Raw genomic sequence first — 12,142 nt, 5'->3', positions numbered from 1 at the left:
CTCCATGGAAGATTGGAAGAAAATATTCTAACGAAACAACCTGAAGGGTTTGAAGTTCAAGGAAAAGAAAGGTATATTTGTCAAGACTGCTTTTTTCCTTGTATGGTTTGAAACAATCTCCAAGGCAATGGTACATGAGGTTTGACAGCTTTATCACCAGCCAAGGATTCAAGAGAAGTCTCTATGATTGCTGTGTTTATCACAACAAGGTGGAGGATGCATCAATGATTTATCTTCTACTCTATGTAGATGACATGCTTATTGCAGCAAAAAGCATGTGTGATATACAAAATCTGAAGATTCTCCTGAATGGTGAATTTGATATGAAAGATCTAGGGGTTGCAAAGAAAATCTTAGGAATGGAGATCTATAGGGACAGAACTCAGAAAAGGCTATTTGTGTCTCAAAAGGATTACATTCAGAAGATACTTGTGAGGTTTGGAATGGCTGATTCTAAACCTATTAGTACTTCCCTTTTAGAAAAAGAGAAGTTGTCTGCTATAATAAAGGTTCAAGCTCAGGCTGATCAAGACTATATGTCAAAGGTTCCATACTCAAGTGTTGTTGGTAGTCTCATGTATGCCATGGTCTGCACCAGACCGGACCTTGCTTATGCTGTTAGCATGGTTAGTAGGTTCTTAAACCAACCTCAGAAGGAACATTGGAAGGCTGTGAAGAGAATTTTCAGATATCTTAAAGGGACTGCAGATGTAGGTTTGATCTATGGATCTCACCCAGATTGCTGCCTCACTGGCTATTCTGATGCAGATTTTGCTGCTGATCTGGTCAAGAGAAGGTCATTAACAGGGTATGCTTACACCCTTGGTGGCTGCTTGGTGAGTTGGAAGGTAACACTTCAACCTTCTGTTGCTCTCTCAACTACTGAGGCTAAATATATGGCTCTTACTAAAGCTGCAAAGGAAGGAATTTGGCTTAGAGGTCTGATAAATGATCTCGGAATTAATCAAGAATATGCTAACATCTACTGTGACAGCCTTAGTGTTATATGCTTGGCCAAGGATCAAGTTCATCATGATAGAACCAAGCATATAGATGTTAGATATCACTTCATTCGGTTAGAAAGAAGAATCAAAGTTCATAAGATTAGCACTCTACACAATCCTGCTGATATGTTCATAAAGCTTGTTCCAAAGAGCAAGTTTGATCACCGCTTAAGCTTGCTCAATGTTGATTGTTGGGGTTAAGTTCATGTGTGCTTGGAGGGAGCAGTTTGTGTCCTATATGGATGTTAGTTCAAGGTGGTGAATTATTGGGCTGTGACCTAAATCCATATGGAAGGTTATTCTGTTATTTTTTTTGTTTTGTCCTCTCCCTATATAAGGCAAGGATGCCCTGTATTTTACAGATAGGATAAGCTTCCACTTGTATACTGCAACCATAATAAAAGCTTTTTGTTTCTCCCTCCCGTGGATGTAGCCTTACTCAAGGTGAACCATGTAAATCTGTTTGTGTGTTCTTTTTCTCTCTTTTGTCTCTTTTTCAATTCTGCTGCAAAACTCTGTGTGTATGATATTTTTGTTCTGCTGCATCTACTGCTGCTGTTCTTGCTTGTTCTTCATCACTTCCATAACATATATATATATATATATATATATATATATATATATATATTGACTTATTGTGTTTTACTAATGCTAATTAGTGTGAGTTAAGCTTATGTAAGTAGGTCGTTGCCATGTGCTTGGAGAGAAGGGAAATGATTGTGTTGGATTTTAGTTGATGATCTTATTCTATTAAGTTTATTATACAAGTGTTGACAGTTCTAAATGTTAATTTTTGTTTGCTTTGATCTCTCAAACAATATACTATTCATCCCCTACATCTGCTGGTGCCAAGTGCATTGATCCTAGTTGCAATTGGGTGGAACAATGGTAAGTATTTGATTTCACAATTCAAATCTGAAATATAGTGACTGGTTATGCATATGCCAGTCTAAAAGATAGGAATGTTTCTATATTAAAAACAATGGTGTGTACTTCTTAATGGGACTTGGGAGGTTGGTTTGAAATGGATAGAGGATGTATTTTCTTTTCAGTAGGTAGCAATAAGAACTTCTCAAACAAAAATGTTTCTTAACCAATCACTTTAAACAAGAAGTAAAAGGTTGCAATTGTTACTTGTGGGGGCTCTGCCCTGGTCTTAATAATGCCATCAGACAGGTTAGTTCCATATGAAATTGTTTCTCATATAGCTTTTGACAAATTTTAGATTAAATATTAAAGCTTTGCAATAAAGTTAAGGCAGCAAACGATAGAGAAATGTTAGATTTTAACTTGCGTTGACTGTACCATCTCAACAATATGTTTTCACTAAATTCTATGGGCAGTGGAATACTCTTGTGCATAAGTTATTGTCAAACAAACCTGAAATATATTCCTTATGGACCTTATCGCAATATATTAATAATTTATTTCCAGAACTGTTAAAAATTGATTTAACATAATATTACTGTAGAAGCCTCAGATATGAAAGAATGCTTCTCATTTCAACAAATAAACTTATAGGTTTTCCCTTAACCAAAAGCGTAATAAATTCTAATAGCTTATGTTGATATAAAGATTTGGAGTTTCAGCCATGAATCTATTGCATTTTTAAGGGACCATCGTGAAATTTTTTTTCACAACGTGTTGCCCTTAAAGACAGTTCAAAATCGTCGTAGAAGACTTCTAATAACCAATGTAGAATGGTCTTTCTACACCAGTACCTTGAGTGTAAGAAAAAATAAAAAATAAATAAATCAATTGATTAGTTTGAATAAAATGTTATCAGAATATTTCAAATCATAGAACCCAAGACACATCAGCTAGAATGATCATATTTTATTGATTTGGTTCGATATGAATTTGAATACACAAACTATAGTCAAGTAGTTTTCTTCAATTTATTGAATTCTTGTTAATCCAATCCTATGAACACCTTCTTATCTTATCCATTGAGATACATTTGAAATTACTTATAAGGATTCATATTAGTTTACCAAGGTGAAAAATTGAGAAACAATTATCCAGAAGTTTCATAATTTAATCAATTAATTAAATTACCAAACTCAAAGGTCAAAGCATGCACATGATTTGGGCTACTAAGAGCAATTTATCAAAGCTAAATAAAATACATGGTTTTCTGTTCAATTTTCTCCCATTATTATATCTTGTTCAAATTTTCTTGAGGGTCGTGACTTGTTAGTTAAGTTTACTATCCTATTTCAACAATATTTCCCAATAAAACATGTCTCGTGTAATAATCTCAAGATGTAGATCCAAATTGTCCAATATTACAAACTCAATGGTTAATTTTATTAGGAGACAAGTCTATCTTGTTGTCATAAGTTAGCAAGGGAAACAAGATGTCATGCTAGTCATCAAGTGTTTCACTATGTTTCAGCTATTATGACATTCTCAGAAATCTTTTAAATACACCAAATACATTTGGAACAAATTAAGGACGATAACACATTTAATCACACTAAAAAATGAGTGCTTAGTCATGACAAGTAAAAGATGTAAGGATCAAACTTGGAAGGCTACATGAGAAAATAAATAGGATGTGAAAGACTGATGAGATAAAGTTCACCCCACACCACATGCATTAGGAGCAAAAGTTTTGAAGGATGCACGGGACACGTGAATTGCCAAGTAGAAATAAATACAGCGCCCCCTTAAAGATAAAAGGAAAGAGCCAGCTCAAAAATGTCATCCAATTGAATAAAGATCAACAAATATATAGACTACAAGGAAAATCCCTTATTTCACAATTTCCTTAAGAATAAATCATCAATTTTATTCTTAAAATATTATTTTTCTCCAAAATAATATTTTTCGATCAGTCTCATAGTTGATCTAAAAGACTAAATCTTGTAAAATACATTAAAGTTGTTCCACTTATGAGTCAATTAAAGATATACTAATTATTGTGGTTAAAAAATATATTATAATGCATAGTTTTTTAGATATATATTTTTTTCAAATTAATCCTTTAATGTTTATAAAACATCAACTTATGAACTAAACTAATGAATGTTTAATATTTTAAGAATTGATTATATAATTCATTGCTATAAGAATTATTTAGGAGAGTATAAATTGGTTATTTATTAAAAAAAATTCAAAATGTTCAAAATGAAAAAGATTTTTCTTAAGGTTTTAAGGCTTATAAAGAGACTCCCTAGCTTAACTAGCAAACCATATCCTCCTTTGTCCGTGAGAAAAGAAGTTCCCAAGAAGAGGACACACCACAAAATGAAGAAGGGTCTCCTCATTGTGTTGCTCATCATTCAGATCCACTACAATGTTGTTGTCAACGGCAATGAGTTGGAATCAGAGTTCTCATTTGATTCCCATGTGGCCAGAATGCTCTATGATGTGAGTCTCTCTGTGTCTGGCAAAACAGGCAATAGATACAACAAAGCTGTTAGATGTCCACAAAGCAAAGGTTACCGTAGCTGCTTGCCATCCAGAAATGGACGACGTGGCCCTAGACAACGTTGTGCTGATTTCACTAGGGTTTGCTAAAAACATGTTTCAGTCTTGATAATTTCATTTCTCATTTAAAGCTTGTCATATGGCATGGAATGAATCTCAAGTACGTAGTTTAATTTCCCTATATTGTTGTAATAATATGAATTTGTATGTAATGATTAATGCTTTCGGATCATGTTTATATATGGTGATTTATTGTATGTTTATCAAATGTTGATGAGAATAATTCCACGTGAGATGGAACAGTTTATGAGAAATAAATATATTAACTTCAAGGATTTATGGAGTTTTGTTTTTTCCGTACATGTTTGATAAACTTTTGCACATCCTGCTTTGTGTTCAAGTCAATATTATCAAATGCTCTGATTTCATATTTCAAGAATTCAATTTCTAGAACATTGGATCCAACCATACGGAAAAATGGAAAATATTTAAACACCCGAAAATGATTACTTTTGATTTTAAGAAAAAATTATTACTCATGCACAAGTATAAAATGGAAGGATCAAATTTTCTTAAATATGTAGAGCAACACCGGGTCCACCTCACGGGAAAAGAAAACCGAACAACAATCCAAAAAATTTAAGACTATTATCAACAGAGCATTTAGATACAATTTGTTTTTTAATCCGTAGGAATGAAAGGTATGAGATGTTTCAAATAATTCGTGCATCATATTCAACAAAGTGAAGTAGATTCTCTTCATAGATACAAAATTAATCTAACAAATAGAAAGCAATTAACAAATGGAGAAAAAAAAATGTTATCATGGCGCAACGTCAGTCATTGGATAGTTTTAATATACAGATTGGCAAGCCATTATTTTAACTATTGCCATATTACTCTACAAATTTGTTATGAACATTTTAATTTTACAGAAGAGTCCTCACAACAAGTCTTCAATTTTTTTTCAGATTCAAAAACAGAAAATAGCATCTACAAAGAGATATTCAGCAAAGATGATATTTTAAACTCAACTGATGAGAAGACAACACGATGTCTATCTGGTCTATAACTATGATAGTGTAATCAGTGCACAATTTCTTCAATATGCACTAAAAATTAAATAGATGTATATTGATTCCTACTTCCTAGGAGCACAGTCCACGCTATCGTGAGGCTGCTGTTTTTATTTTTTTGACATAACATAAAAATGGAAAAACTTAAAACAAAAGGTTCTATATCAAAGTTGAGTAGCACAATTAGTCACCTGCCAACTAAAATAAATGGAAATTTGTAACAAAAAATTACAATTTTTTCCTGTTTTAAGATGAAAATATTTTTCACATGGATAAAATCTAGATGCTTCAGAGAATTACTTCAGTTGAAAACGCCCTCTCACCGAACTACCAAACCTTGGGCTGCCTAAGACTCCTCCTCTGTTATTTTGTTGGCCTGAATGGTACTGATAACATTTGCAATATTTCCCTGGAAATAGGAAACAAGTAATCGAACATCGTGGCCAATCAAAAACCAGTTACTCGTGTTGAAGCAATGGCGTTTCATCTAATAACATAACAATCAAAATGTTATTAAGTGCACAACCATCATCTAGAAGACTAGAACAAATTGCATAATAACGACCTTTTGCGAAAAAAGAGATAAGCAGAATTAGTTAACATTCTCCAGAAAAAAAATGATCTTCTACAATTAAAATTGTATGCACCACCACTATTATATACATGGAATGTTAACATTTGAGGTAGAAAAAAACTATTGGGATATTTCTATTTATAAAACAGTCATATACTTCTCAATAAGCAGCATAGTTCAAATTGACAGGCTTTTGAAATCTTAAAATCAAATTTTGGTCTTGATATTACAGGTCATAAATTCAAGGCAGTTATTCATTGAAATTCTGATTAGCAGAAATTAACTTCGCTGTTCTTTTCCTTTGAAAATACATTTATGGAGTCAATTATCGTGCTCATATTATGTTAATGGCTGTATAAAAATAGGAATACTAAAAACATTACTATGCATTATAACTTATCTAATTATAATTTCGAAAATTATAGACAGAAATTCTTACCCTCTATGTCACTAGCTTTGTTCTCAGTGCTTGCCATTGATGCTGACCAAACATGCGATCAGTAGGATGACGCACATTTACACTTGCATTAAATCAAGTATAACGGCTAAATGAATTTTCAACATGGGGATATATGATGCTGAAAACAATAACTATGGCCAACAGGTGCATGTCCATGGGCCCAAAGAGTGGTTTGTGCTAGTAGGGTGCAGAGAGAGACGAGAAATTGAGGTAGAACATACCCAACAACTACTACTTGATTCATTTGGTCCATCTTACAGTCAATTAACTTGGCAGTTATTGCTCTAACCACCCCTAGTTCCACTTCATCATCATTGATATGAAAGGGACGTTCCAACATTTCAATTATGCTAGGAAGAGCACAAACACACATAGAAATCGAATGCAAATTTACGTGAAGTGTGTCCCCAATAAGTTATTTTTCCCAATGATAGAGCATTTTTAGTATATTATTTTTCTATTCTTATTAGCTTATTTGACCTTTCTTTGAATCTTATTTTCTCATCTTAATTCAGTTTTGGTCTTAGGCAAATAATTGGGCTTAATTGATGATTGTTGCTTATTTTCGAACTTTGTTCTTACTTGGCTCATCTACCTTGTGCAGGACCTACAAGATGCTACAGAACTCCAAATATAGCATATGAGTAGTCCCTGGAAAGCTAAAGAAAAGAACTACAATTTTATCACAAATGAGATTGGCCCAATTCTGTTGCTTTGAGGGTCATTTTGGGCTTGAAATTCATAGCCTCTACACTTGGATTTTGGGCTACGAATTTTGGATCTTTGCATTGTGTAATTAACTTAATTAGAGAGATTAGTTGGGTCTAATCAACTTAGTTAGAGTATATATTAGTCAGAGTTAGTTAGTTAGAGTCATTTGGTACAAAACACACTTTCAGAAACTTCTAGTGCAAGTTTTAGATCAAATTCTTCTCTCTCTTTTTCTCTCATTTGTTCTTCATATTTCTTCATCTCTTCAACTCTGTTCTTCTCTCCTCTTGTTCAATTTTCACTATTCTTCTATTGGTGATGACTATGGAAGGTTAAACAACTAATCAATCCAAGGATCCAATTCAAGCAATGATGAATTTGAGTTATGGTTAAGTATTTTGAATTTGTTGTGAATGTTCATCCTTTTCTCCAATTCTATTTCTATATTCATGATTCTAAATGTGTTTAGGATTGGAAATGAATTAGGTAATTAATTAATTTCCTAATTCGAATCATAATTGCATATTAATTGGATGATACTTCAATCTGATTTGTGATCTCAATGTAATTAAGGATTAGTTCGATTAAATTACCTCTAATTAGATTGACTGAACCTTCATAATAGGATCATCATCTTTAGAAAACTGTGATAATTCAAATTGCTTGGATTTGGTGAATTGGATTGATGCTTCTTAAATCTGTTTCATAATTCTTTTAAATTTTGTGATTCTATTTTTGCATTTCGATTGTCTACAAACTGTTTGATGAAATCCTTTGCTCTAATTTATAAGTGGATTGAAGTTAGAACCTAATTTGATTGTGTTTCTGAGTCGACCTAGGTTATTCCTATACTATAGAATTGTTGGAATTCTAGTTTGTTTTGAGACGATTCGACATCATCATCACCCAACAGGATGCAAGTCAAGTAAATCACACTACAACATGACAATCAACTTAGTGAATGCTCTTCCAGACCTTTTAGCAATCTAGGCCAAAAATAGCATTAATAATAGTGCACATAGATGTTTATGAATAAAATTAACAACCTTGAGGAGATAATGGAAAGCACCCAAAAGACAAACAAAAAATCTAAATATAGATGAGTTGTGCCAACATGAAAGCATCCTTATTACCTAATGGGTTTTAGTGCTAAGCAATAAATTACCATGTTTCATTCTTGCATGCTTCTATGTCTAATTACACACACAATAAATTACCAAGTTTCATTCTTCACAAGCCTCCATTTTTATAAGAAAGGGATGTGGCTTCTTTCAAGAGTGACTGGTAGATGTCAATAAATGATTTGCATTCACAAAGCTCATTGTAACTCCAATCTTCACTTTCCTAAGTAGAGTGTGTAAGTCTCAAGGTCAAAGAAACCAATTCCAAGCCCTTGGAAAGTGTTCCACAACTTCCTATGCATGCCATGGAATGTGCTCCTCAATTTCCTATGTATTTGAATTTGCATGTTTACTTGAGTGTGAAAAAATCTTAATTATGGAGGAATTTCAAACAAATCTCCCCTTTCCGACATAATTGGTGTGCACCACTATACCAACACCTTGATAGTAGTCTTCAACCTTCTTGGTTGGTATTGTCTTGGTCATCATATCATACCAATTAAAGTTTGTATGGATTTTCTCTAACTTTAGTTTCTTCTCATCCAACACCTCTCATATCCAATTTAACAAATGTCAATGTGTTTGGAGCATGAATGGAACATAGGGTTCTTGGCTAAGTGGGTGACACTTTGATTATCATAGTTTGCCGCATAATCATCTTGATCATGTCCCAACTCTTTTAAGAATTTCTTCATCCATAACATTTCTTTGAATGCTTCAACTACTGCAATATGCTTTAGTGGTTGATAATCCAACACACTTTTGAAGTTTTGATTACCAAGACGTAGCTCCCCCAGCAAAAGTAATCAGACATCCAGATGTAGACTTTCTAGAATCTACATCTCCTGCTATATTTTCGTCTATATATCCAAGAAACATTAAATCTTCATTGCCAAAGCACAAGAACCTTTTGGAAATTCCTCTGAGGTACCTTAGTATCCACTTCACAGTGTTCCAATGCTCATTTCCTGGATTTGATAGGAATATGCTCACAACTCCTACATCATAAGCAATGTCTTGTCTTGTGCAGATCATTGCATGCATAAGGCTACCTACAACAGATGAAAAGGGAACCTTGCTCATCTCTTCTTTTTCTTTTTCATTCTTTGGACATTGCATTTTTCTTAATTTGAAATGTCCAAGAAGAGGAACATGCATTGGTTTGACATTATGCATGTTGAACCTTTCAATAACCTTCTCAATGTAGTCCTCTTGAGATATCCAGAACATTCTTCTAGATCAATCTCTAGTGAGCTTCATTCCAAGAATCTTCTTTACTGGACCAAGATCTTTCATGGCAAAAGATTTGCTTAATGCCTTCTTGAGAGCATCAATCTTCATTTTATTTTTGTCAACAATCAACATCCAACAAGAGTATGATGGACTCACCATTCTTGTAGTTGTTCACAAACACACAATGGTCTGTGGAGGTCTTTTTGAAATTATGTTAGGCCATAAAGAGATCAAACTTCTTGTACCATTGTCTTGGAGGTATCAGACCCTAATTTCGTCCGGGGACTATCATTCATTGATGTTTTGATTATCGCTAGCCGAATTGAGCTGTTCAACACCAGTTATCGCGTAAGACGAAAGATCATTCGACGTTTTGGTGAAGAATGCGAAAAATACCCTAAAGGGAGGGCAAAAGGGTCATTTTTAGCTTTTTCTGGACCCTGGCTCGCCCAGGCTAGCCTCTAGCTTGCCTTGGCCCCCAAATAGCTTAGGGGTGAAGTAACCAAATTGCTTAGGCGAGCAAGGTTACTTCAGGTTAAAGCAACAGCTCGCCTAGGCGAGCTGCCAAAATCTCAAACCCCCTCATTTCCTATAAATAGGCATGATGGGGGCTGAAGAAAAGGTGCAACTTTCAAACATTGAGAGGTTTCAGTGAAAATCAGAGAGAAGAAGAAAAAAACGAGGCCGAAGCACTACTAAATCACAATCGTGATCGATTTCTACATCGTTCTTCGTTCGGTGTTCTTCGTTCGTCATCCGGTTAGTATTTGTTTTAAGAATTTGGATACGATCTATGCACCCTTAGGGGTCCTCTTTTTTGCTTTGCACATCTTCATCTCATTCTTCTACCATCAGTAATCTCGTTTCTTAATTGAGTTTTTTATCCATAAAAGTCGCTTGAATCCGTTCAAGGTCCAACGCCTTAACGACCTCTTTTGTTTTTGTTGGTTAAAATGAACCTTTCAAAAGTTCAAAATCAACTCAACACACAACTTTCTCGCTTTTAAAGAACTACATAGGTCTGAATTCTTCATCGCACTTGAGGATACGTAGGAGCAAGGGCAACACCCTTGTCGACCCCAAAAAAATAAAGAAACATAAAAAAGGGAAAATAAATAATATTGAAGTGACATTTTTTGCACACTCGATTAAAAGTTGTCGTCCCTTGTGACAGACGTGTGGGGTGCTAATACCTTCCACACGCATAAACAACTCTCGAACCCCTTTTCTTTGAAATTCGCAGACCCCTTTTGGTTTTTCTAACATTTTCCTCGAATAAACGTTGGTGGTGACTCCCGCGCGTTCTTCCTTTTTTGGAAGACGTACTTTTATCTCGCGTCGCCCTCCCACCGAAGGGTAGGTTGCGACAGTTGGCAACTCCACTGGGGATGTTTGTTAGAGAGTTAAGCCATTTAATCTGTGTGCAATTTTTATCGTGACCTTTTCTTTATTTTGTTTCCTTTTCTTATTTTATATTCTTATATTCATATAACTTTTTTTTTGTGCTATTATGTTGGGTGTGTTTGTCTACCTATTACATGCATATTTAGAAATATTTGTTTGTTCTATGCACACATGGCACCTACACCTTTGCACACACATTGAGTTATTGGACCCTATACCTAGGTCCATGGAGACATAGGAAGTGGAGGTTGATCTATGGTCATGCTGGGTCTCTAACTCGCTTGATGACAGCGAAGCCTCATCTAGAGTTTTTCTCTTAGATGATACGTTGTCGCTGGTAGTCCCTACTGCCACAATGTTTGATATCAAAGAGGATGATATCTCTAGAAACCTTTGAAAGTTATGTGCGACCACCCTTGGGAGTTTTCACTAAATAGAAAACCTTTAATCCCTTCCATTAGGTTCCTAAATTAGGGGCATGGAACAAACACACTATGTTTTGTTTCCTTGATCTAGCCATGCATATTTTTATGACGTCATGATTGTGTGCGTCATTCCTGTGTTTACCATGTTATTATGTCATTTTGGCATTAATTTATTGTGTTATCATACTCATTCGTCTAGCATGTTTCTCTTTGTGCTACTAACCGCATACTTTTTATCGTCATTAGTCATTCCTTTCACGCATGCATACTTATGTCATGTCATTGCTTATGCCTTGCATGTGTTTTCGTCATCTTCGTCACGGGAAGCCGAAAGGTCTGCATCGCTTTCTTAGTTGCATGTGTTGGGCACCATGGTAATGACTGCAAATGAGCCATGATACCCAATGCATTGTGGGTAAGAAGGGATGGTCTTCCGGGCTCTTGTGTCTGTAGATAAATGCATTTTGTCATGCATAGCATAAACATGCCCTAATGCATTCATCATACCTCCTCTATGATAGGGTGTTGAAGTATTGGTCATCAGAATTTTCATTCTAGCAAACATGGGGTCGAACCAAGCACCCTCTTTTAAAAAAAGGTTCTATCATGTCAAAGTCAAGAACCTAGAACTAGCCAGCTTGCGAGAGCTAGGGCAACAAATGGATCAAGTTCGACATCAAGCCTTCAGCAAGGCGTATG

General features: G+C 34.8%; 1 protein-coding gene across 1 annotated transcript; it reads left to right on the top strand.

The window, feature by feature from the left end:
• Window positions 1-4,194: 4,194 nt before the first annotated feature.
• LOC113000441 (uncharacterized) lies at window positions 4,195-4,774 on the top strand. Its single transcript, XM_026127084.2, has one exon. It carries the CDS (start codon window positions 4,257-4,259, stop codon window positions 4,527-4,529), a length of 273 nt encoding a protein of 90 aa, XP_025982869.1. The 5' UTR covers window positions 4,195-4,256; the 3' UTR covers window positions 4,530-4,774.
• The last annotated feature ends 7,368 nt before the right edge of the window (window positions 4,775-12,142 follow it).

The sequence above is a fragment of the Glycine max genome, chromosome 19, assembly GCF_000004515.6.
Source record: "Glycine max cultivar Williams 82 chromosome 19, Glycine_max_v4.0, whole genome shotgun sequence".
NCBI classification, from domain to species: Eukaryota; Viridiplantae; Streptophyta; class Magnoliopsida; order Fabales; family Fabaceae; genus Glycine; species Glycine max.
The sequence above is the reverse complement of the archived record's forward strand: the minus strand, read 5'-3'. Positions and strand labels throughout refer to the sequence as shown.

Coding starts and splice junctions, on each gene's coding strand:
- LOC113000441 (XM_026127084.2), top strand. CDS start 4,257: ATGAAGAAGGGTCTCCTCATTGTGTTGCTCATCATTCAGATCCACTAC.